Source organism: Cavia porcellus, unplaced genomic scaffold (genome assembly GCF_034190915.1).
Source record: "Cavia porcellus strain 051 isolate PalLab524CR breed Dunkin Hartley unplaced genomic scaffold, mCavPor4.1 scaffold_12, whole genome shotgun sequence".
Taxonomy (NCBI): domain Eukaryota; kingdom Metazoa; phylum Chordata; class Mammalia; order Rodentia; family Caviidae; genus Cavia; species Cavia porcellus.
In genome coordinates this window covers 48092344-48119786 of record NW_026947495.1, presented here as the reverse complement: position 1 = coordinate 48119786, position 27443 = coordinate 48092344, and the positions used below count along the sequence as shown (strand labels likewise).

Below are 27443 nucleotides of genomic sequence, written 5' to 3'. Positions count from 1 at the left end.
AGTAGAGGCTGTTTCCTCAACCCTAAGAAGTCAATGGATTCAGGAATTGGTCATCCATTAGCCCTAACACTACAGGGAGATGTGAAGATACTATGTGCCTCCTGACAGAAGTGGCTATGAAGTACCCTTGCCCCTACATACTAATTAGGGAAATGTAAATCAAAATGGTGATGAGAGATCACCTCACTCCAGTAGGAACAGCTATTATCAAAAAGGCTAAAGACAGCAAAACCCTGGTGCATATGGACAAAAGGGAATTCTTGCACATGTTGGTAGGTACGTAAATTAGTACAACCACTATGGAAAACAATACAAAGGTTCCTTAAACAACTAAAAATAGAACTACTACTAGGATTGAGCAATCCTATTACTGAGTATTTATCCAAAGAAAATGAATCGATATGTCAGAAACATCTGTACTTCCATATTTATTCACAAAAGTTAAGAGATGCGAACAACTATTCAGCCATAAACAAGAATGAAACAGGGTCATTTGCAACAACATAGATGAAAATGGAGGTCATTATGTTAAATGAAATAATCCAGGCACAGAAAGACAATTACCACATCATCTCATTTTTATGTGCAATATAACCAAGTTGAGCTGATAGAAATTGAGAGTAGTTACCCAGAGCTGGGGAAGAGGAGAGGGAAGGGAAGAATTAAGAAAAGCTGATCAACAGGTACTGACTTACAGTTTGACAGGACCAAGATGTTCTGATGTGCTACCCTATAGGTATGTGTATTAGCAGATCTTGTTATGAACATACTTAATAACCACCTTGCCTCTAAGATAGTCATACTTTTTATGGATAAAGAAGGCTACATGTCCAGGAAAGACAAAGAACTGACAGGGTTGAGAGCTGAATCCAGGTGTATAAGGCTCCCGGGTATTACCTATGTTTTTATGTTTGTTAGGTATTCTAGAAATACCTTTGAGGTCTAACAACAAAAGTATGGTTAAGCACATGGTAATTTATCTACCAGGAGGTTTATGCAGCCATGAAAAATAAAAATTGACACTTTTCTAACATTTTCTAACTATGTTAGGACCCTCGCCAGTGATGTGTTAAGCAAAAAAGGCCTCTACACACACAGGTACAGTAACAACACTACAATAAAAACAGTATCTTCCCTCCTCACTTGAAATGGGACAAGAATTTAAAGGGAGAAAAGATGACCTTTTATAATGTTTAAAATGCTAAGGAAAAAGTCAGAAATAAAAAAAGGAAGTGTCACTGCTTCTGGGTGTTGGATTCTCCTTCATTTTTCTTTATACCAAAAACACAACTATCTGGGTGGGAGAGAAATGCTACCTCCTTTTAAAACTAACATCTCCCTGTAGTGAAACATTTTCCAGAAACAGCTTCCCTCCCTGGAGGTTCTTGGCCCTTTCTTCAAGTTCTACACGCAGTGTCTCCCTTTCTACTAGTTTTATACTAATAGCACAAGATCATTACCTCTAGTCCCTCTCTGCCCTCCTCATCTACTTTCCTTTGCAGAATCCTTTGAGAAAGTACAGTTCCTTATCTTAGAAATCCCTGTATCGGGGGCTAAGGATTTAGCTCAGTGGCATAAGTGCCTGCCTTGCAAGCAGGCAGTCGTGAGTTCAATCCCTGGTACCAATAAAAAGGAAAAAGACAAAAAAAAAAGAAATCCCTGTATCTGTCACAGTACTCTACACATAGTGGACCCTCAAAAACGGACTGAATGCAAATGATCCTTCCAATACTGTTCTCTGTGCTCTGCTGCTGAATGAAGCTCATGCACCAAGGATTCTTGGGGCATTGCTGGCTCCCACGACAGTAGGGTGAGCATTTCCTTAAGCACTCCTCTTGCCTCTAGTTGACGTAGGCCCAATCCCAGGGGGGTGTCCCCACATAAAAAGAGCTCAGCAGCATCAGGAGTCTGCAAATGCTGATGTTGACCAGCAGTCACCCTATACCCCAGCCTCCCCTACATAAACTTAATGTCCCTTCCATCCCAAAGGAATCGAGACTTCCTGGTGACTGCAGTCAACCACTTCTGCCACAAATCCCAGGAGCAAACCTACACCCCTTGAAGTCTTTCAGTTTGCTTTTGCGTCTCAAACATGCCCATGGTCTGTCCTTCTAGCAAATGATCTGATTTTCCTGAGGAAAAATATCTGTTGGCTAGTTATGCTCCAGAACACATTTTGCCTAGCTATAACCATCTGACTGAATAACCCAGGATGTACAGTACAGTGCCTCAGACCAAGTTAGCAAGAAACCTTGAGCCCAGTGTCACCTAAGAAAACTACAGCCATAACAGAAGAATGGTCAGACCTACCAGATCAACACTAGGTCAGTGTGTGGTGAAAGTGGTTATGGGACAGGAAAGTGCTTACTTACCTCTTCGTCTCCAGACCCCAGCTTGTGGTCCAGTGCCCACAACAGTCCTGAAGACACAGTAGGACAGCTTGCCAGCTGTTACGAGAGTAGGGGGCCATCCTCCCTCAGAGCACAGCTAATCAGGACAGCAGAGATTCAAGCTGGGTCCAGGCAGAAGGGGAGGGCTTGCCCCCATCTAAAGGCACAGCACACTCCATTTCCTAAGCTCTGGCCCCAATTTGGACCAGGTCACATGACACACAGACAGACAGGCTTGTGTCTCCTGTCATTCTGTGGTTTGATCAGCCCAGGCAGTGAAAGCTTAATCCTGGCCTGGCCTGCTCAAAATATTAAACAGAACCACTAACATAAATGGTGGAGACCAAGTCAGAGAAGTGAGCTTCCCTTGGGACCACAGACACCTCTGATCCCTACATAAGGCGTTATGTGTTGAAGAGGTAGCTCGGAGTGTCAGTGCCGAAGGTCCACAACACCACCAGACTCTTAGGAGAACACCTCGAGAGATGCCCCAGATTCCCTGAGGCAGAGGTCACACTCTCTGTGACCCTATTGAAGCTAGGATGAGAGTAGATGGGGATCCGTGATTGAACTGACAGCAAGGAAATGTCACTCAGAGATCACCCAGCTTCTCTTTCACTCAAATACACTTGAAGCTCTAAATTCTAGCAATCAAAGGAAGGAAGCTTTTGTGCAGAAATATAGAAAATTTTCCACTGCCCCTCCTTCTGCCAGACTGGGCAGAAAACAAAGCAACATAATTGAATTATTCATTCTGAGTTACTGTTCTGTTAAGTAATGTGGATCATGTTTGAAAGCTTCTCTCCCCTAAGGGCACAGGAGACCCCTAAAGAGCTAGCAGGAAGTGGCCTGTCATACCTGGGCTCACACAGGAAGGCTGTGCTTTCCCCATCTGCTCTCCAGACAAGCCATTCCCTAAAGGATGGGTGGCAGAACATGCGGGTTTTGTCTCGCCTCTTAATGAGAAAGCAGGAGAGGGCATCCATCCTCTGCTGAAAGTCCTCCCAGTCCTGTTCGCCTTGGATGTGACCAGCATTAATAGCCTGAAAAATCTGCTCGTCTGTCATAGGGTGGAGAGACGCGAGTGCCACATTTAAAATTGGCAGCGCTCTCTCAAAGGCAGACTGAGTCATGAACTTCATGTTGCACTGTAGCAGATAGAGCTCGGAAAGGGACACAGGCACCACTTTGTAGCTGGCGCTTTTGATGACCAGGTGTCCCCTCTGGAAGAGGTCCAGGGTAAGTTTGAGATACAGGTAGGAGCCGAGGCTCCGCAGCACCAGGTGGCTGCTGACCTTCCCGATAAGGGCAGCGTCGGCCTTGCCATTCAGGGAGATGTTGTTGAGGATGTCTTGACTGCTATGGACCCTGTGCTGGACGTAGGCATGCAGGTCGCTGTGAATGTCTTTGTTATCTGGGAAGTCATCCAGCGAAAGCTTGACAAATGGCAACCCACTTACAATTTCCTGCACACACACAGGGAAAAAAAAAAAAAGCCCAGCAATGTTAATCTGGAGACATTTCTTTTTTATTTTAGCAGCATTTTAAGCCAGGTTCACTACTTTTCTTTCAAAGAGGATTTTCATGGCTTACAGGGACTCATTGTTTTGTATTAAAATGTGTAATAGGATAAGGTACAGATAAAAAGCTTATGGGAAAGAAATCCTGCAGCCAGATAGAATCAGTAAAGGCTTTTCCAAGGCCCTCATCAGGGGCTCAGATAGATCCAACAAGCAGAGTGAGGACCTGACCAGATGGTGGCAAACAGGCCACTACTAGTAGAAGAGCAGTGAGACCCTGCAGGTGACCTGATACCTGTAATCCTCACACTGTGCAACTTGTTACATAAGCAGGATAAATGCAAACCAGCACCACCCATCTAAGCACACAGGCAGACACAGATTAGGAGGCATGCCCTCTGCATGCATTAGCGCCTGGGCGGGGTAATCCACCAGGGACTCGGAGCCCACCCTCAGGCTCTAACCCTGGACAGTGTGTGGTCAAAAGCTGCCTGCCTACTCTAATGCAACACATTACCATCTTTTAAATTGATTTTAAAGTAAACTTTTAAATGGGAAGATGCATAAATACACTGATGTACAAACCATAATTGCAATATCACTACTTTTCACAAAAATAAACATACCTGTGTAGCCAGAAACCAGAAACACCACTACCAGTTCCAGGAAGCCTGTGTCTCCTTCTGGTCTCTCTCTCATTTCAAAGATAAGCACAATCCTAATACCTCACAGTAAAGAGGACTTCAGACTTCTTTTTATTTTTAAAACTTCCCAACATCACTTCTGCAGTATTAAAGTACATATCCCTCTTTAACTGTAAGGAGAGGGCAGAGTACAATCATTCCCCTTTTACACGGATGCTAACTGAGCTTCACGTAGCCAGCAGGTAAAACACAGGACCTTATTTCTATACTCTACTGAAAGAAGCATATGAATCAAATGTCCATGAAAATCAACATCAAATTTAAGTAAAGTGTAATTCCCAGTATTAGTGAGGAAAAAAATAACAAACAAATAAAAACACCAAAAAGCAAACCTTGGGCGCTATTTTTAAAAATGTATCATCATAAAAGGGCAAAAATCAAAATATGATGTCTAAACGTCTTTACTGAAAAAGGACAGGCATAGAGTTGATGGTTAAGATAACAATTTTACGGTTCAGATGAAGGGGAAGGTGGTGAAAGAAAAAATCATCAAGTCTTTATCTCATTGCAAGTGTTACAGCATGTTGAAGTTTAATGAAAAAGCAGATTTGCTTAGAAGAGGCCTTAAAATCTCTTTCATGTCTCACTTTTTCCTTCAACAGAAATCACAGGGCTAGGAAACAGCTCAGTGGTAAAGATCACACATATGAAGCCCTGGGTTTGAGCCTCAGAACAGCAAAATAAAATAGTTCCACAAAGCCACCCTATCACCAGCCACACACTGGAAACTACAGTAATTCAGGGCTAGTCACTGCCATCTGAGAAGTACAGGTACAACTTCATGCAGATAGATCAGCCATGACATCAGAAGACCGGAGTTTTGCCCTTGTGAAGTGTTCTAATTCTTCAGCAGTGAAACGGTTTGTAACAATTTAAATTATTAGTATTTATCACCGTAAAACTGGGGCATAGGGAGTTGAAAAGAGATTCAAAAAATCTTTTGTTACCTGAAAATTTGCTCTTACAGTCACAATCAACTTCAACCAGGCAGGAAATTTAGAAATAATTTTGGTAATAAAAGAAGAAAGCGTATCTCCATAATCAGGTTTATGAAACTCAGCTTCATTTAAGCCATCTATCAAAATAATATATTCTTCTTCAGGAATTTTCTGCTCTGAAGGAGAAAATTTTTCAAATTAAAATTTATGCATTTCTATATAACAGCACCACTCAGCATATTTTAATGCACAGTTTAAAGTGTTAGTGCAAACTAAAAAGGTTTACATATGGCAGAAGACACGGTTTTCATAGAAGCATATTTTCTATTAAATTTATAATGAAAATCGGAGCACAGAGCCAAAAGAAAACCAATTTTCGCAAAACAGTTTTCAGAAACATATTGCATTACACCCATTAGCAGAATCTCAATCATGTATGTAATACAGTTAGCTCTTCATAAGCCACTGTCACTAGGGTGGCCTAGAGTGAAGATAACACACAGATCAAATCTGGAAAAGGTAGCAGGTCCCATGAGAATTCCTTGGTGGATCCCAGCCAAGGAAAACTGACCCACATGCCCCAAGAGCTAACTGTCTGGACCAAGACACACAGTGTTCAAAGCCCTGCCTTACAGACTTCTAGAGGCTAAGTTTAATTTTGTACGTGCCAGTTTTCTGCCCAAACAATGATATCTATTTCCATCCTCCTCTCTAACACCTGCTGGCAGAAATGTTATGTAGGCAAGCAAATAAGTACAAAAGGTAAGGAGAAAAGAGGAGGAAGGAGGGAAACCTGAAAGGCCCATAATGTTCTTAACATGCCCTACCTTCTAGAACATTTGGGAGCAAAAAAATCAAATGGAAACCTCCAGAATGGCTTTAAATGTCAACTCAGCTGAACAGAGTCTCTGAAAATAAAAATGCTAGAAAATTCCCCCCAAAATCTACTTAATCTGCTATCTAGCAGTACAAAATACATAGGCAATTGTTTTCAGGGTGCAAGTCATCTAAATAGCTTAGATTTATATAAGAGACCCAAATATGCCTCTTCTAAATATGAAACGGGATATATATTTCTATTTATGCCCTCTGCCCATTTTCTACCAGGAAAGACAGAAGTTAATCACTGGAAACAAGTATATAGTTATATCAGCTGAATATGGCACCAGAAGAGTCTATTTAGCAAACCTAATTAAACAGCCCTTCTCTGCCATTAATTTCCCTGTATATTTACCTTCCCTGTTTCTCACACTGAGAAACCTGAAACTTCTTTTTTTTGGTCTTCTCCTCTAAAACTTACTGTTGTTGGTGAAGATCCTATACGGGCCTGGGTTTTAAAGGCCCTCGTGCTGAGTTACCTTCCACAGAGTTTTCTCCTACATGGTACACTCTGCACATTAATAAATTCAGTTGTTTTCTATTGTCAATTCACTTCACAGACTAAAATATCAAGTCTTAAAGAGTAGACAGTCTCTGTTCCCCGAGAGTTACAAACTGGCTTTTGTGAAACCTAAATGGTACAGCTTATTCTTTTTAGAGATGTTTCATTGAAATTCCGCCACCAAGGTAAATGGGATAAAGCTCAGTATATGCAACACCCTGGGTTCAACACCAAGAAAATAACCAAAAAGCTATGAAAACTACCACACAGCGATGTGGGAGGAGTTCAGGAGACAGCTGTAGAGAGGAAACCAGATATACAATGACTCAGCTACACCTTCTCCCCGCCAGCCCAAGGCTGAGCCAACCACCCTCCTTCGGAGGACCACCTAGGTACTGCTGCTAGGGAGAGGGCTCTAGGGCTGCTGGCAGGTACCATTTCTTAGGTTTGTGAGTGGCTCCAGCACTCCCCTCTTGAAAGCAGCCACAGGATCCTGCACACAGGAGCGGAGGCTCAGCATGCTCTGCAACTGGGGCTCCTTGATCAGAAGGTCTCTATACGCCGCCAGCTGGTGGGACCGGCAGAGCAAAGCCGCGATGCTGTGCACGAACTCAGGCACCAGGCATGTGTACGTGTTGTCAGCCTGGCAGTAGTGATAGGCTACCACCTACAAGGGAAGCAGAACCATCAGTGGCACCACACTCTCTCCACACAGCTCCTTCAGCAACCTCAAGCAAGAAGGCAACTCTGCCCATGCAGCAGGATAACAACACACACAGCTTCTGTTTCCTAAGACTGAGGTGTTAACTGATTATTCTTTCCTTCATTTGTGTGGTTTGTTAAGTTCTCTTCAGACCAATAAATGCAACCACAAACCCATCTTGATTAGTGCCCCCCCCAAAATAATTAGCACAACTTACTCTGTATTGAATATAAGATAGCAAAAGTCATTCATAAAACCTAAAGCTCAGCATAGCTGAGAGCAATTCCAGGCAACCTCCATGTCCTCAGCATGCCATCCACACTGCATTTCTGTCCTGAGAAACAGCAGCACCTCTTTAGGCACTGACCCTAAAAAGCAGACACTGAAGTTGGTGGCTATGAAACTCAGGTGCAAAGTCATAGCTGCTGCTTCCTACTGTCAGGAAAGGCTCAAGCTCTGAGCACTTCTCCAAACCCACATTTCTTCAAGGGACCCTGGAGAAGTTTAACAGGAACACTGAAAAAGGAAAATCAGAAATGACTACACTTCTGCTTGCCACATGAAGGGGCACAAGGAGGAGTGAGGGAGTTGCCCAGGTACAGAGAGGATGAGGCACAGTCCCTTTGTTACAGAGGATTGGCTGTGGCAGCAGGTTGTTAGAAACTCCTGAGGCAGAACCTTTAGGGATGGGAGGCACGCTGTAGGGAAATAAAACATCCACTTGTATGATGCACTCTATGTTTTGCAGAAGGGTCTGAGTCACCGTTGTCCCACTCAGCTCTGCAGCCCTCTGCAGAAAGGAGGACAAGAGCCACTCACTGCAGTGCACAGCTCAGGGCAACAGGTGAAGCAATGAACTTCCCTGCCATGGTGACAAGGACAGTCAAAGATCTTAGATGAGGTCCTCGGGCTGTAGACTCTCAGACAGCAAGGGGCAAGAGCAGATGTAGAGAGGCTTTTCTCAGGCCAACTTGGAGCCACCATGTGACTTCTGGTTTAGACTGAATTTAACACCACACTCAAAGGAAAGCTGAGTGCTCTTCTACTCTTACCCAGACAAAGATTAGCAAGAACATACGTGAGGACCCCAGGAACTCATTGTGCAAACCATCATGAGACATCTGGAATCACTGTCTTGCACAGCATTTGACAAAACCAGCTTGGAAACCCAACAGATGATTATGAAATTAATTTGAAGGCACAAACAACTGTTTTTAAAAATGCAGTAAATTTAAATTACCAGAAGATATTATAGGATTCAAGAACAAGGTAGCTTGATGGTACTTTCACTTTGACTGTGTGTCCCATCATGTGTGCAAGAGTACTAGATCTCTAGTGTGTAATCATACATCTTACTATGGGTGACAATCAAAGAGGCTTGAAAAATCACTGTAGAAGGGGTAGCTTTGAAGTCTGTACTATATCCTTCATCTCAGAACACCCATTCATAACCCCAGGAGTGCTCTGAATCACTGATCACAGTATCAGACCTGGCCCTGCCAAAAGCAATGTGAAGCAACATCTGTGAAGCACCTGGGGATCTGGGGCTCAGTAGCATTTGTTTCAGTTCCTCTGGACCAACCCCACCTGTGGGATACTTTTCATAAGACAACCCCCCTCATCACTACCATCTCTCTACCTCTACCAACTCACATTACTGCTGCCAACAGAGACCCAAGTCCTTACAAGAGTGAAAAATTTAACCCCTTTAACTGCAGGAAGGCAGCTTATGATCCAGTGATGGGTTCAGAGCAGAAAGAAAATTTCAGAAGGTCCTTGATGACCATGCATTTAGGAAGGGAAAGTTAGTTAAGTTCTCTTCTGCAGGTTTCACAAAAAACTTCTGACAGAAAGACACAGGGAACCAAAGGTCCCAGACAACAAACAGGATAGGCAGAAGAATGTCTGGGTCAAGTTAAAAGCTCCCAATCTTGTGCTCACACACCAAATTAACCAGAGCATGTACTTGTAAGGATATGTTCATGGTGTATGTATGACTGCTCCTGCTGCTTTGAGGAACTCTTTCTACCTATTTCAGACAGGTAAGTGTGCCCTGCCAGTGTCTTAAGATATTAATTCCCTGTATTATCTTTTCTTTGGAGTACTCTATTGCTATACTTTAGCAGTTGTTCTAACATCCCTTTTCTGATTCACTTCTCAGAAAACAAACTAGCAAATGTCTATCTGGAAGGCTCCCATAAAACAAAAGCAAGTTACCTTAGAAGCAAGGTATTTCACCGCATCCTCTCTTGGTCTCTGGTTTTCAGGAGTACTCGAGGCAGAAGGTGTTTTAGCCACCTTGAGACCACTTGTGGAAGAACTCGGTGAAAGCAGTGGAGTGAAAGGAAGATCCTGGGCAGGATCCGATGCTAGAGAAGAGAACCACCTCATTAATAACATCAGCACACAGGTATGGCAGGATATGGAATGTATTTCTTCATTAGGGCCAGAGATACTTAGTAAACATGGCCCGAAATGAGCGATCCAAAGAGTGCGTCAACTCACATCCATCACCATTCACCCAATCTCCCTTCCTGGAGATCTGCTGTCCCTCTACTCCCTCCCTCCAGTAGAGACAAAGTCTCACTGTGTTGTCCATTCTGTCTCAAAACTTTGAGCTCAAGTGATCCTGCTGCCTCAGCCTCTCAAATAGCTGGGACTACAGGCAACCACTCCCAGATTCAGTTTCCTTTATTCAATTGCTCTGGTTTAAAAAAATAAATAAATAAATCTTGCCATGCTTCCTGGTTCTTGTTCACCATATTTAAAGATACTTTCTGTAATGGGTTTACTGCATATAAAATAAGCAGTAAGCAGTCAAATATTTAGCTACTCTATCTCATGGTTTACTTTTTTTTTTTTTTTTTTTTTTTTTTTTAAAGACAGGGTCCTGCTGTGTACTTCAGGCTGGCCTTGAACTTGGGGCAATCCTCCTGCCTCAGCCTCTGCAGTGGTAGGATTATAGCCATGCACCATTGTACATGGCTTCTCAGGTCTTACTTTGTAATTTTGGTAAATCTGAAAGACAAAGCCTACGGCAAAATTAAAAACAAACACTTATAGAGAAAAGAAAAAAAAAGAACCAAAAATGAAAAACAGGACTCCACATTAAACTCCATCTGGTTTATTCAACCAGAAGCCCAACTGCTTTGCTTTAGGACCCAAAGTTTAAAGAGCACTGTTCAGGCCTCCTACCCGATCTCTGCCTCAAAGAGGGAAATGGTTCCAGGTCAGCAGAAAACGGAAGGCTGGCCTCACCCCAGGTTGTAGCCAAATACACAGGACAACAGATGAAAGTATTCAGATTGATCATTTAACATACAATTGCAAGCTTTATATAGTAGCTCAAACAACTTAAGAAAGACTGCTAATTTATGTCTACCCAAACAGCAATTTCCCTTGCAGATTTTATATTAATGAACTAGACAAGTATTAAACATGGACGTACTTTTAGGTGATGAACTGGGGCTATTGGAAGCAATCTGCCTCATGCGGCTTCCATGGCAGCTCAGTGCCACCAACTTGGAAATGATTGCGGTCTTCCCAAACCCCACATTTCCAACAACAACTGCTCCTCTATTCTCTGGCAGTTCTGTGTTCCTCAAGTTTTCTTCTATCTGGTGAAAGAGCCAATCTCTTCCCACAAACACAGAGTCCGTTGTGATGCTTGGAACTTCAAAAAGCAGGGGTTTCAGCAAGATGTCTTGTGGCTTGTAGGGAGCAAATCGTGCTTTAAAAAAAATTGTTTACATAAACATCAATTTTACACACTAAAAAGCTATTCAATATGCTACTGCTTATGTGTTTTAAGTGTTTTAAATTTGACTCTATTAATAGTTCTGTAATTCTGAATTGATCGTACTCTCCTGGTCCCATAAAGTATCTTATTAGAATGACTTAAGTCCTTTCATGTCTCTGAGCTGCTCTTATAACCAAAGCAAACAAACAAACAAACAAAAAAGCAATGCAGAGGGTCAAGCCACATCTCACTGGTTTCACTATGACCATATTTAAGACATGTTTCTTCCACCCCCACAGAGGTAAACTAAAACAGGTTTCCGTACATATAGGGACACGACTCTCCTCTTGGGAGTGACTGTGCTTTGCCCACATACATGATGAGGCTGCTCACTGCAGTACTGTGAAGTACTGTAAATACAGGATGCGCAGGATGCAGCTAACACAGTGCAAAGAACTGAAACAGAACTGATTCTGTTAGCAAGAATGCCAACGAGTGCAAAACTGTTCTTTTTCAAAATAAACTATAGAAATGCCTTTTAACACAAGAAGCAATTTAGTCACATATTTTAAAGAGAACGTTCAAAAACATTTAAGGAGTCCTCCTAGAATACCTTATAGATTCATTTTTACACATATATACATCATATCATGTTTTTAAAGCAGTTGGTTTCTTTGTGAGTTATCAGAGACTTTCACTGCTTCGTGAATGAACTAATCATATCCATTATGATACTGAATGCAAGGATAAATACCTTTAACTTCCTGTGCCCTACCTCCGGCTGTATTGTGCCATGGTAATCTAATTGATGTCCGGAGGGGAGCATTTCTCTGTCCATCTAAATAACTCAGGTCTTCCAGTTTAGTAGAGCTTGTCGCTGTAATATTAAATAGAAATTTGGCTTAATATTGAGTTTGACATCATGCCTAAAACTATTGTAAGTTATAAATTATAAAGCAATCCAGTTCAGGCTCTTAAAATTTATTTTAAGTTATTTGTTTGACCCCAGTTTATTATTTTTCCAGAAAGTCTGTTAATTGAAAAGTGGTAAAAATCAAGCACTACTCATTCTTAAATCAAAGTTATGTTGATATGGTTGTCAGAATTCTTCATTATTCCAGAAAAGAGGTAGAAAAGTTTTTCTGAAGAAATCTCACAATCAAGCATCACACTGTAAAACTTCACTGCTTACTGCAAATATGTAGAATAGCACTAGATTTTTTTCCTGTAGCACTGGGAAGCTTTCTGCTGCTTGGAATTACAGCCAACTAATTAAATAAGTAGATTCTGCATGCACAATTCTAGAGCATTCAGAACACTAAAAATTCTCAGCAGTAAAAGCACAAACGTGTATGTTATATATTACACTATATAAATATTTGTATTTTTTAAGTTCTAAAAATAAGTAGCCATGTTTACTACTGACAAAATCAGTAAGATTCATAGCACACATGAAAAAACATCAGGGACATTCATACATACCACCCAAGGTGGATGGATTATAAAAATGGAAAGATTTTGCTACTCTCAGCAAATCTTAGAAGCAAATAGTATATGTTTTTGTCTTAAAAAACAACCAGAAATCTTTGTATATGTCCTAAGTCAGAAGAGATTTAAATAAAATTAACCTAATTTGCTTATAGGTCCAACATAAAGTCCTGCCAATCTTAGATATATGATTATCTTATAGGTCCAACATAAAGTCCTGCCAATCTTAGATATATGATTATCTTTCAATATAAAAAACATATATATCATTTCAGGGTAATAAGGAACCTAGAGGGAGTTGCACTCCAAGAGTTAAGTGATACTAGTGAAGACATTCATGGAACAAGGATGCAAGGGACAGAAATACAAGGGATTCAAGTCAAGTTGGGCCATTTTTCTTCTGAAAACCCTCTTGTTAGTTCTGACTCACTGTCCAGCTCACTACTCTGCACTATCAGCTCTGAGCCCTTCCTATTTTGCTTCCTAAGATTTCCTCATTGCCCGTACTGTTCCCTCTCATTCTGTCATTCAACAAGCACCTGGAAGGCTCCATGCATGACCTGACGGTATCTTGTTCACTGCCTGCTGCATCATCTAAGGGCAATCAAACATGGTTCCTACTCACCTTCCTAACTGGCAAAGAAACGTATGAAACCCTGCCTTCCTAACAGCATCAACTTATGTTTCTGGATCTTTTTGGTGTGTACTACGCCCTAGTCACTTACTGTGCACATACTTAAGTGAATACTCTGCATATGACAGGGATCACACAACACTCTCCATTAGAAAGAGTCAGTGCATCCCTTATGCAGGACTTCCAAATGGATCTAAGATAGAGTAATCCAATGGCAGCCTCCAGCTTCTCTGCAGGTCCTTCATAACTAAGGTGTGTGAAACTTCCTGGATGGACAGCAGGACCCCCTACTCTTTGTAGGCCCCCATCTGTCAAATCTTCCTATGGGAACACAAGTTAGAACGTATTTCTGAACATCTGCCTCAGACCTGGAACTCCAACCCACCAGCTTGACACACCTTGTGGTGAAAGCACCCACCATTGGCTCAGGCAGAGGGAGCCACATAGTCTTGCCCATAATTCACCTTAGAGCTAGAGTGGCCAGATGCCTAATGCCGCTTCAGCACTAGAGAATAAATACAAAGATGCTTAGCATCTCAAAGGAAGTTTTCCATCTCCCTTCTTTCCTTGACCCTGATAGTACAACATTCAGTTGACAATTTTGTGACAACAAAATGCATTACAAGTATGCAACTATAAAGGACGTTACAAATAAAGAACTGCAAAAAAGCTCTAATTTGACACGGATGCAGGAGGTTGTGAGATTTCAGGTGCCTGTTTTCAGATTTCCTACCACCAGTGCATCAGTTCCAAAGTAAGCAATAAAGCAACCTCAGCACCTCCACTGTGCTTGGCTGATTCTCCACTTCAAATGTGATTAAGCAGGTCTTTACGTGACCAGCTGCAAGCAGCTACCTCTGCTTTCCAAGTAAGGTACTTTTGAAGCCACACATACACATTCAAGAGATTCAGTGAAGCTTCAGCTGCTCAGCTGTGTCTGGTGCTCCCCCTCTAGCAGAGCAGGTGACTTGGACATTTCCACCTTGTCATGCACACTTAAGGTAGATTATCAGATATTAAACAGTCTAGCAGTCAGATACTCACATTAGTATTAACAAACATCTCAAAAATCCTAAAACTAATCATGGCCAAGAAAAATTAGAGGCAAAGCAACGATTTCCTGCTGTAGTAAACCTACTGCTAACATCTCTACAAAGAAATCATTTACACATTTACTGCTCATGTACATGCACACGGTGTCTAACACCTGGAGAGAAGCACATTTCAAAATGCTGCAGGAAAAGGTTTGCTTTACAGGGAAGAAGGGACGAGAGAGAGACCTCTTTAAGCTGAACTGAAGAGCAAAAATGTGCTAAAACCATAGGTTGTGGACTAACCCAGGTAAATGCCAGTGAATCAGACCAATTACCAGTTACTGTTTCAAGAAAACTGGAATTGGTAATTGTGTTTGCTGGTTTCCTGGAGAATTAAACAGTGTCCTGTAAACCACTCAGAAAAGTATTTCAAAAAGGAAAACAGGTGGTCAGAAACAGTAGAACCTATTGCCCAACTTCTTCTATATTACTTGATATAATATTAAGGGTTCTGTATCCTAAATTTAACAAACAAAAATGTGTCCATTTCATACATTTTTTTGTGATATACGGCATTTCAAATCAATTCCATTTTAACAAATACCTTGACAAAGAACAACTCTGTGTAGTAAAACAATCTCTAAATCTAAATACTCTGCAATCCTTGACAAAAAACTTTCATTGTGTTACATGTTTGGCAGATAGACACAGTTCTTTGGAACAGTTCAGTGACGATAAAGAAATGACAGAAAAATTACATAAAGGTGTGCAATCCTAAGTAGTTCTGTACCCCAACCTGAGATTGGTCCCAGGGGGTGAGATGCTAGGAACAGAGGCCTGGTATCATTCCCTAGTCCTTACTCTACTCCTATGTACCAAATCACTTTTCCTACCACATGGCAAATTATTTGTATTTACGTAGCTCTTACATGCAAATACTTCCCAGAGATTTCAGCATATGATCCTTCACATTTTATATCAATCCATCTAATATTGAGTGAACACTGTTTGTAGCTGCCTGCCCTTTAATTACTAAACAAATAGTACTGCACACAGTGTGCACCGGTGGTGATGAACTTACGGCACGGCACATGTGCCACAGACAGCTATTATCACTGAAAGCTTCAAAAGGTTCGCCATCGCTGGTGTATACAATGGAATTTTATTTTTTTTTTCATGAAACTTAAAACATCCTTCTTAACTGAGGTTCAGCTTTAGGGAAGAATAGTGGGCAAATCTATCAGAATGGTGGGCAAATCTATCAGACTCGTAGCTTGGAAACAGATACTATTTATCTATTTCTTTTCAAAATATGCATTTAGTTTTTAAAATATGCACTACAAGAAATAAGCAAAATCCATTATGCCAGACAGTCTAAGCTCACATCCCGAGGAAAAACCCTTGCATTCCACAGGAGGTCTCGCTCAAGGGCATACATAGTGGTAACAAATGTGCACAGCGGAAATGAGAAAGCTCTGCTCTGTAATCGCTGCAGTCTCCTGGAAAAGCTCAGCTCACACCCACTGTCACTTCACGCGGCAGGAGAACACATAAAAATACATGCAACAGAAAACATAATGCCAAACAGGGCACTCTGAACACTGCTGAAATTAACATATTAACGTGTTTGCTAATTTTTAAAAGGATGGATTAAATTGAATACAAGTTTGCCAATATTTTGGAAAAATAAAAGCTGTCAAATGCTAAGGTAATACAAATGACTCACTCATCAGAAACTAGGTAAGTATGAATTAAAACACCTTGGGTACAACATATTATGTCAAAGGGGTGGAATGGTGGTGGAAGACAAAATGCTCTTGGAAGAAGCATCAGTCACTACAGTTAATGCTCTCTATTAGTTCTCTCTGTCAGAGATATCAAAACCCTCTTGTGGAACGAGGTCACTCTGCTTCCTTTGAAAGTGAATTAGAGCTGTACCTCAGAACGTTTCCATTAGGGCCATTTATTTATCAGCTGCTTAAGAGTTCTATTGTAAAAAAACACCCAACAACAGCCAGAATGACCTAGCATATCCCAAAGGAACAGTATAAATTACAGAAAACTCCTTTGACATAGGAAAAGAGAAGGGTCTGTGCATTAGGAAGGGACACACTTTAAAGTGCTGCACTGCTAACAAAGAACCGCCATAACAATTCTCTTTAAATTCAGCCCAAGATCAGGGAGTGTAGAAATACAAGATCTTCAAAAGCAGGCATGAAGGTTTCATGCAGAACACCTCTCCCCACCCTCCACAGACAACACTTCATGCCACTGACCAGTCCAATCACCTGCCCACACTGCCATTTGCTCTCCTCTCCCTTGCTTCCAGACATCTCAGTCTCACTTGAGTTAAGAAATGGTTCAAGCTGTGAGCTCCATGACAACTGAATTAGACAGAAAACATCCATCTTCCTATCTATATAACATTCAGTCATAGACAGGCAGAAATTTAATGAACTTCACTCTGAACAATTCCTGTTTACCAAGTTATTGTAAAAAGTCACAAATTTACTCAAGGTTAAAATAACACCAAAGGGCAGTGTTTATATTTTCTTCCCTTAAATACAAAGAGGCAAATAGTCCAACTCATAGATTTCAAAGAATTCTAGTGCAAAAAGGTCACTGAAAGACCAGTAAGAAGTCTTAGCATGTTTACAGAGAAATAAACTGAGGCCTAGGAAAGGCAAATGCCTGGCCAAGATCACAGTGCTGGCTCATGTCCTCTAGATTAGTGTCCCATGTGAAGACGGTGAACCCCGGCTCTTCAGACTCAGCGAGGTAACCCTTCCAGAGGAGGCGGAACCTTACCTGCAACTGAGTTGGGACGTGGCATTATTAGCGAGCTGGAGCTCTGAGAATAAGGGACCGGACCATCTCCAGCTGAGGACTCCGCTTTGAGCAGCTCACTTTCCGCTGGCCCCGTGGTCTCCTCCTCTGCCACTGGGGAGCAGTTATCTGCCCTTCGATCATGAAGCACTCCCTTCTGAATCCCTAACCTCAGGCTTCCATCTTTATTCCATTCCAAACTGGAGCCACTCCGGTCATCGTTTTCGGATGAACTTGTAATTGTGGCTGAAATGAGAGATCAAAATATTTTGAAGGACACCAGGCATAGCCGGGTTTGCTGGAGAGTTAATGCACATACTGTGCCCGCGCCAGGATCAATGGAATGTTTTCCGGCCCACACAGATTTTTATCAAAGTATGTTTCATACAATGCGTTTTGGTAAATTAAAAAGAAATGTTGCTTATCAGGGGAAATAAACTGCTAAATCACTCTACAGGAAAGACCAAAACAAAACAAACAAACGCTTTTGATAGGGGGATAATGAAAAAGCTGTCTGAAAGTATCTGAGACTTAATAGCATATCTATGCAATTTGACCAAGATAAATTGTTCACATCTCCTTGAATTCCTCTGAATCTTTAAACACCTTAATCAAATGAACATTTGTTGGGGGATGAGGACAGCCAACACACAATGAACACAGAAAAGATGCAAAAGAGTATCTTTAGAAGCAAGAACATAATTATGAAGTCAAACAGAGAATCTAATCCTTAAAATTATTACCATATCTGTTCAACATGATCCAGACAGCTAACCTGACTTAACTCCTTCAGCAGCATAGATTGGAGACTTACTCCCTGGCCAGCACAGGAAGGTGGAATTAAAATTTAACCCTAAGAAAGAAAGACAGCCCAAGGGGAAAGATGCAGAAAAAACTTTTGTAAACATCTTGGTAAGACAGCAGAGGAACAGAATAAGAGTGAGTGATACTCACCCTGCACAGCTTCTACAGGTACTCTTTACTTACTTACTTTCCAAGGTGCACAGGATGCCCTAGTAGACACCGGTCACCGGGCCAATCTCCCTGCCCCGCTGCTGACCTAACACTGGCTTGTGTCCTTGAGGACAGAGCCAACTGTACTCTGTTTGGATCCCAACAGCCCAGGCCTCTGACCATGAACCTAGTAAATGGGAGCGCCCCAGCCACCAAACACAGCTGCCTAGAGGGAGCGGCTTCATCCACACACCATAAAGAGCCTACTGTAGCAGAAGGCTACACACAATAGAGTCAGTTATTTAGGATCAAAGGGTCTGAACAGGTTTGGTTGTATTTTTACAACATTCTCTCAGATTTGTAAGTAAAGACAAAACAATTTCCTTGTTGTGACCACAGGACATCCTGCCACAATTCTAAGAACTGTCCTTGCTGCCAGAGCCTGGACTGGTGCCCCTCTGGTGGCCTATTTAAAAACTCCACTTACATGTGGAAGCCTCCCTAGAGAATGGCAAGCTGTGCTTTCCCTTTCGCTAGACAGTCACTGTGCCTGGCACATAGTAAGTCCTTGATAAATGTTTGTTTATAGAATTAAAGAGCAAATGAATGAATTTTAGCTCCACTGCTCCACAGGTGCTACGCCTTATAACCCACTGTGACTGGTCCAGACTGTTGACAGTATGTCTCTAACTAAAGGAGCAGCTGATTTGGGATGACTCAGGGTTGGTCTTACCTTTTGGTTTGTTGGTCATTATTATTCCAACATTTCTAAATATTCTAGTAGTAATAAACCATGCCTCCACCTCTTTGGAATCAATCACTGCTTTTAACTGTGTTTTCATCATATGGAAATAAAGTATAGCAAATGACACCATCATAAAAAGGTCGATGGTGGTGGCAGCGGCAGCAGTGGTAATAGCAGAAGCTAACATTTACTGAAGGTTTAACGTATGCCAGAGGCTGAGGTAATTTTTTATGGAAATGGTTTATTAATGAGTTTATTGCTTATGCTAATTAATTATTAATAGTAACTGTTAATAAGCTGAAAGCATAAAAATATTAGGCAGTCCTATAATACAGATTGCTAATAGTACAGAATTTGGATTCCTGAATGCTTTTCTGAGACATACTGTAGTAAGTTAGGTTCCCAAGCTACCCCAACATCTAAAAGGGAGGAAAAACTTCCAAACTGGGGGTGGGACTGATTTGCTTAGTTTTATTGTTGTGGCTGTATTTGAGGGCATCAATACTTAAGGTGAAAAACAAAAATATAAGTAGCTTGGAGTAGTGGTACATGCCAGTAATCCCACTACTCTGGGAAGCTGAGGCAGGGGAATTGCAAGTTTCAGACCAGACTAGGCAACTGAGACCTTGTCTCAAAATAAAAACAAGGTCAGGGGGCTGTGGATATAGTTCTGTGCAGGCCCTAAACTCAATGCCAGATAGAACCTGAAGGGAGGGATTAAGAAAAAGGAGGAAGAAGCAGGTAGGTGAAGGAAAAAAAGTCTGAATTTGTCCTCATTTGCTCTAAGTGGCATGCACTTTCAAATCAAAGCCCCAAGGACTTTGAGTCCTAGCTGGAACCTCAAACAATGGGAACAGGGACTCAAACTCCCCGACTTCCTGTTACAATGGACAGCACTCTCAGCAGGACTGCAGGGGCCCCAGGAAGCTTCAGGGCCCCAGGAAGCAGCTGGGAACAGCCCAGGCAAAGCCTGGAGTGCAGGTCAGGCTGAAGGCCCCATTCTCACCCTCTATATGGTGCCAGAGATCTGATGAGTCGAAATACTCAACTCTGGCAGTGAGAGGAAGGAAAGTGGGTGGGGGAGGAAGGCTCCAAGCTGTAGGAACAGTGACTGGGAAGAGAATTCCCAGATGGAGTAGCCATTTCAAAGGGAGGGTATCACGAGGTCAGTGTTTATCAGCGGGAAGCTCTAGTGAGGAAGGAGAGTAACCCTCCCACTGCCCACAGGAAGTAAATGTCAGAGAGGAAGCCTGCATCCACACTCACCAGGTACTGAGAAGCAGGGAGGGGCGAGGCTCAGAAGCTCCAGGTCTCCCCACAAAGGTGCCCCACTGAAAATGACCCACTCCACAAACACCCACCCTGGGATCTAGCTGACACAGCTGGAAGCCTGAAGTTGCTCTGGCAGGGCTGATAAAGACAGATGTGACCATTTCCCTGCTAACCTAAGAAGACACCAAATAGGGCAACTCCACAGGCACCAGAGAGAAACTTGGTCTCCCAAAAAGCTACTCAAAAACACCCATTCTTCTTCCATATGAACAGAAATTCAAACTCCTACTTAGGTTAGCACAGTCACTTTCATGACATCCAAGCACACATTCTCTCAACTATGGCAATATGTTATCCATGATGACTAAAAAGAGTCTCTACAAAGTAATTGCTATTTAACATCTTCCAAATTCTGGATAACACTTAAAGTTCCCTAACAACTCAAAAACTCTAACATTTTATTCCTTCAACTAATAGAGGTGACAACTTTTGTCAACAAGGGCTTGTCATCGTGACCCAACCTGGTCTCGGTCCATCATACAGGATTCAGCAATATGAGGGATTTATAGGTCCTTAGGTTCCATCAAGTTTCCCGGTTATGCTGTGCTGTTAAACTGGGCTTGGTCCTGCATGTTGATTCATACACCTTACCTCTCACTTTGCATGAAGTTTGAAAGTTCCTTTAGCTCTAGTGACAGTCTCATCTTCCTCTGTAGTAACAGCACTTAACCAGACTTGTTAATACACAAGACCCCAAAACTTCCAAAGCACTTTCTTAAGATGGCAGGGCACAGACATGGTAACTACCACAAGGGACAAGAGGTGGCCAGCCTGAAAACCATGTACCTACTTTATAGATATGAAACTTTTATATCCATAGTTAGTGGGATAGTTAGTGGGATATCCAGCACCAGTCCTCACTGGAAATACAATGCATTTTTTTTTTGCTTATACTGGCATAGTGCACAAAAGGAGTTCTATAGCATCTGCAGGTGAAAAACCGTGTGAATATATGAAGACCTTGTTAAGATCAGCCAGATGGGTTGGCTGTCCACTCAGGCACCAAATGTTTGTCCAGGGAAGACTGCAATAAAACTTGTCTTCTTCTTAGTTATCTGTCACCCTCTCTTGGCCTTTTGAAGGTTGAATTCCCATTTAAAATCAAACTGTAGGGGAAAAAGTCAGTGTTGGCCCAGAGGCCAGTAGGCAGTTGGGCAGGATCTAAATCAAGTTATAGATCTGAAAGAAGATCAAGAGAATCGGGTATAGTAGTGCACTCCAGCACTCAGGAGGCTGCGGCAGGAGGACCCCCTTGAGTTCAAGGCCAGCCTGAACTTCATGGCAAGACTGTCTCAAAACAAAAAAAAACACAATCAAGGAGTAAACATGCCTGTGGTACGAATCCAGAATTATTTAGGAACCAACAGTCAATGAGATCAAATGTATGCCACACACAGATTTCCCTTTGAGCCAGTTGAAGGAAAAGAGGTATAAGGTGTCCCTAGGGGTCTTGGGTTTTTCCCCTTTTGAAGATCCACAAGCCTGTGTGACTCTTTAGACCCAGTACCAGAATGGTACATTTTTGTCCTCATAAGCATCACTGTCATGAAATCAAGAATGACTCCCAAAACTCTCAGGTGGAATGAGGCAGGGCTTTTGAAAGGTGATTGGATCGTGGGGTCAGAGGTGCAGCCTGGTTGGAAGAAGAGGTCCCTGGGGCTGACCTGGCAGGCCTTGTGTATCTGTCTCTCAGGCTCCCTTCTTTCCTCTCTGCTTTCTGGACATCAAGATATGAGCAGCTTTCCCTCTGCCCAGACACTTGAACCATGCTGTGCCCACCTTGGGGCCAGATAACCACAGACTGTAACAGAGAGTCAAAATAAACCTTTCCTCTTTAAGTTATGGGTATCAGTTACTGTGTCACAGCTACAAGTGACTATGCCAATCACTTATGCACCTGTGTTACTTACCACTGATTCGCAGAGACCTTAAAACCTTCTGCCTACTTATAAGAAAAGTGAAAATAAAGTTGTATAAATATGACTTACCATCTTTTTCTAGCTGTTACCATTTACTTTTCCTAACTCATGACTTAACAGAAAAAGAAGTTTTGACAATATATAAATGATTGCATATGGGCTACTACACATGTGAGCATTTCTAATCAACCGAGGAAGGGTAAAGTAGAAGCAAGTATCCTTGGAAAGTAGCAGCAGTGGCTAACGTATGTATTATAACAGTGCCTTCTGTGTACCAGACTCTTGTCATCTCAGCTCACCGATGCCCCATTATACCTGGTCGAAAGGAAAGTCCCACAGCACTAGAAACCTCAAGGTACTCCACTATACTGTTCAGATCATGCCACAAGATTTGGAAAATCTGGGTCACGTGCTTTCAGAAACACTATTACGTTGATATAAAATAGAGACAAAATATTTTTAAAAGATGAAGGGAAAAAAAAACATGAAGGGGACAGAAATTATAATTTTCTTCAAGCACTCCATTCTTTTTCATTCTCTTTCTTTCATTCTCTATTTTCCAAATGAGAACATTATACAAACACTATCCTACCCTGGGTTTAAAGAAAATTGGACACAAGTATCTGTGTAAAGTGTCTCTTATATCCTGAGAGTAAGACTGTTTCCTTCCCATAAAGCTTAAGATAAATAAAGCAGTGTTTAAGCACAAAAATATCTGCTAATCACCATATCAATTTAATGGCTGACAGGAAGAGTTTAAAAGCTGAAACACTAGGCTGGTCCGATGGCAGTGGGTTATCAGAACTTATTAACATTAGTGTTACTAAAGTTGGTATACCACCCCCCCACTGCTAAATTTGACTGGCTTTAAAAAAAATTTAAAAATTAAAATAAAATAAAATAAAAAGGCTGAAACACTGGACTAACAAATCAATGATCAAAAAAGAAAGGAGCGTAAGGGTTGCTTACAAAAGTCAGAGAAGTAAAGAAGTGAATCAAAAAGAAAAATCCAGCTACTACACGTACTGCCTCCTTTGACCTGACTGCATAAAGATCACTGACAACTTCAGAGTTGTTTCACTGCAGCAAAGGAAGCCTGAGATTGTGGACAGAGAAAGAGCAAAGAGACAAGTCAAGGCAGCATGCTCCAGGTCTCCGGTTCCTCCAGCTGACAGGTCTTGTTCCTCTCCTTCGCACTCACACCTCACACCAGCAGCTGTCCAGGATGCCAGGCCACACTTTGGATTTCCCCAAGTGACAAAGGGAAAGGCTGCCTGGGCAAAACCAGCCTGCCTCTTAAGCTTTCTGGTCATTACTGCTAGAATATGTTTCCTTCACCATCTCCACCCCAGACCTGCCCCACTGCAAACTAACAAGCCACACACAGAACAGTTGCTGGCTCACCTGCAATCACATCTGTTAATCTTCTTCAACCTAACAAGGAGAGGGGCCCGGGAAAACCCACGAGCTAACTCTCCCGGAATACCAGAGAGAATGCCCCAGGTGGGATGCCCCAGACACCTTCAGCTTCAGGGGCTCTCTGGCTTTGCCTTCTGCAACAGCCCCAGATGACAGCTTGGCACTTTGAGCCAGCTCTGTCCTTGCTGGTGTTATGCTGGGAGTCCTGTGCACTGGACCGTGACAGCCAGATTTCTGTACCAAACCTCCACCTCAGTGCTGCCTGCATTGCGCAAGGTGCGCTCTGCCACAACATGCAACAAGGCCAGGGGCACAGTTGTGGTTGCCAGGTACATTCATCAGGCCCTTTGACTGTGGAAACACCTAAAGAAACGGCTGGGGGTAGGGCAGCGTGGGAGGTCAGATCTGTGTCTCTCAGCAAGGACACTGCCCCAACTTGGTCTAATACAGTAGGAAAAAAGGCCACAGCTAGAATCTGGGGTTTTCTAGCAAAAGCAAGCCATGTTTTTATAAAGCTTTACGTGTTTGTCCACTGAATGCATCCATGATGGAGCTTCTTGGTCTAATGACTCTTGGGAATTCCAGACTCTCTAGAAAAGAGTTCAAGGCACTTAATGGTTGATATGCTATGTACCTACAGCATTCACCTTCCATCAGAGATGTCAATCAATGCCACATTTTAAACTCTTTTCAAAAATTGACAGATCAGTTTGTCATCCCATTGGTGGACAAGTTTTTGAAACAGATACTATGCATTATCTGATCTCTTCTAGTACTAAACAATCTTGCTCCTGGAACACAGTAGGTACCTACAGGTGCCTGGTACAATGACAGAACAGTCTGAAGAGTCTAGTAGCAGGCACTCTACTGACTGGAACCATCACCAAGGTTTTCTTTCCCAGATTGAATAAATTACCAAATTAGATATGTAAAGAAAAATCTTCCTTTTTCACCCCAGAGATTTAAAAAAGGCTTCTATAATTAGGGATGATTTTTTTAAATTGCAGGTAATGTAGCAAAATGAATATTAACCCAGATTTGAAACACTCTAAATAGTTATTACCAAATCAATTTCAAAGCATTTCAATTTAGTGAGCAGGGTGATACAGGTGGCAACAAAGCAGCATTAGCATAAAATCAAAAGGACAGAATTTATAACAAGTTAAAAATAAAAGGAAGGTACAATTAATTCATCTCTGTGTGCCTCTCCATTTGATCATCTTCCTGGGAACATGAAGTCCAGGAAATAAATGGTCTAAAGCTACTTCTAGAATCACTTTTATTTTATGAACCTTGGAGAAGGCAAGAAAGAGGCAAGGCAAGATAAAAGTCAATCCTTGCTAACTTAAAAAAAAAAAAATCCCTAAGCAACAGGGCAGAAAAACAAATATTATCACACTCTAGCAAGCATCAGCAGGGTACTAACCTTAAGTCCAGCATTTTACTGCAAGCCTCTCTTGCAAGAGAAATGTTCCTGCAAAGGTATTCCCTTGCATTTATGCCTGCCTCCTGCTTCAAACCCAACAGGAAATGTAAGCACCACAAGGAAAGGAAGAGCAAAACTGAACAGTCCACCATCCTGGAAACCACCTCAATGGTGAATGTGGTGGCACAGGCGTTTCAGCTCAGATGCCAGGTAGAAGACACACTTGCTTTGTGGGGAAACACACAGTGCTCCTACTCTCATGAGCTCTCCTAACCTCATCTGTCAAGGGGAAACAGATATAGGATGCTGCAAAAGTACTTTGGCAATTATGAATTTCAACAGGTCAAAGTAGGCAAAAGAAGGGAATGGAAGGAATGACTATCTTTTAACAGGACTTGCCCTCAGCCAGAATGTTTCTAATTGCTACCTCTAAGTACTTCTTGGCACATTTATTATTAATGGATAGGAAGGATTTTTTATTTTTTTTAAATATACATCTGAGCAGGAAAGCAGGTTTTGCTTGTTTCTCTTTCATCCAGTTTCTATTCTTTCTTCCTACATGGAGAAATAGCTCATTTTCTCCAAATATGTATACATAAAATATTTATCATGTGGGCCTAAAAAAAATTCAACATGTTTAAGTCAAAAAGTGCTTTAAAGCCTATTATTTTCAGCAATAGTTTTTTTGAAAGTCAGATTATTTTTCATCTACATTCCAATGAATAAAAGCATATTCCTTTTAAAGTTTTTCTTTTTAAAACAAGTTAATTATAAACTCTTACAGTGATTAGGTACATTTGGATTTCACATTTGGAAGAATTTTCACATTGCAAATTTGAAAATCAGACGTGAACTAGATAAGGTGCATGATTTTAATATATAAGAAACAAGAAACTTTGCTTAAAAATAAGGAAACTCATAGGGAATTCAGTTAATCCCATCCATTTTAGACAGTATTTATACATATATACTTCTGAAGCTATTTATGCTGGAAGAACGTGAAACTCTTGAAATAGGATGAAGTGTGACTCCTTTTTGGATAGCATAATAAACGCTGAAAAAAGGATGGAGAATTCTATTAAGCCCTGGCCTTGGAGAGACAGTCGTCACTGGCTGTCCTTTCTGCTGCTCAGCTGTGGAAAGAGAAGACAGGCAGGGCACCTGTAGTGGTGCTGAGAAGGTTACCCGGGCATGTGGGAGCATGGGTTTCCCATCCCTGCATCTGCCAGACAAAAATATTCAGAATGTTGAAAACCAGCTCAAATACTAAGGAGAGGCTGAGGAATGTTTAAGGATGGGTTAGTATTATTTGAAATGTTCCCTAAATGCCCTGAATAAACAGAGATGATCATGCAAACGAACAGTGGTCTGAGCCTAGTGCTATGCCATACATGTTATGCCAGGGCAGCTCTCTGCGCTCTGTACTGCCCACCCGCCAAGGCCCTTGCCATTCTGCCCCTGCTGCATTGGCCGACAAGTCTTAAACTACTTAAAATGGAAAATTAAATGAAAAGCTGCTTCCTCTCTTTTCGTGGTCTTGTGTAATTTGAAACATGGATCCTCACCAGCCCATTTTACAAGCTGCTGCCAAGCCTTCTGAAGCAAGAGGCCAAAGTAGCTCACCTTCACCTCTGCCTGCTAGGATTGCAGTGCTCTTAAATATTCTGCTCTGTTAAAGATTGAAGATGCCCAAAAGCTGCCATCTCAGGCTATACTTCTAACATCAGCACATTCCTCAGACAGCAAAAGGCATAGCCCAGTCCCAGCAATCAGTCACAGAACCACAAGTGCATCACAGGTGCAGCACTGTTAAGAGGCAACGAAACTGGCCGCCCCACACAGACTGCGGTGGGAGCTCTTTCCCTTCACCACTCCTGCCTCTTCAAAGATCTGTGTCTGATGTCTTCCTGGAAAGGAAATTCTTGCTCCTCTTCCTTCTCCTCCCTACCATACCTCCAATGTTTCCCTTGGCAACAAGTTCTAATTCTGTAGGTCATGGAAGATAGAAAACACAGGCACATTGTCACCAGTACAATGCCTTCCTCATTTCCCCACAGACACTGTCACTTAAAAAACAAAACAAAACAAAACAAAAACCGCTAATGCAGTGGCAAGCATGATCACCAAGAGTCAGATACTTCCATGAAAGTGGGACTTGCCAATTCTCCTTCATGTCTTCCACTTTCATTGCAATTTGCACAACTTTCCATATGCACCTGAGTTAAAGCAACATGTTGGCTTGAACCAAGGAACAGAGGGCAGTTTCAGTGACATGAAAGGTCACTACTTTA

The 27443-nt window shown here is 41.9% G+C and overlaps 1 protein-coding gene across 23 annotated transcripts in view; it reads right to left on the bottom strand.

The window, feature by feature from the left end:
- The window catches only part of Tanc1 (tetratricopeptide repeat, ankyrin repeat and coiled-coil containing 1), a 261482-nt gene that overhangs the window by 45249 nt on the left and 188790 nt on the right, over positions 1–27443 (bottom strand). For 17 of the 23 annotated variants that reach the window (XM_063259632.1, XM_063259630.1, XM_063259643.1 and 14 more), the window contains 7 exons: positions 17340–17603; positions 12130–12252; positions 11085–11366; positions 9854–10005; positions 7369–7600; positions 5562–5728; positions 3249–3856 (listed from right to left, as the gene is read on the bottom strand). In XM_063259632.1, the coding sequence (XP_063115702.1) occupies positions 3249–3856; positions 5562–5728; positions 7369–7600; positions 9854–10005; positions 11085–11366; positions 12130–12252; positions 17340–17603 (1828 nt within the window). Of the gene's footprint in view, positions 1–3248; positions 3857–5561; positions 5729–7368; positions 7601–9853; positions 10006–11084; positions 11367–12129; positions 12253–17339; positions 17604–23711; positions 24102–27443 lie in introns of those variants that run through there. The other 6 variants (XM_063259625.1, XM_063259627.1, XM_063259636.1 and 3 more) reach the window with 4 other exon arrangements.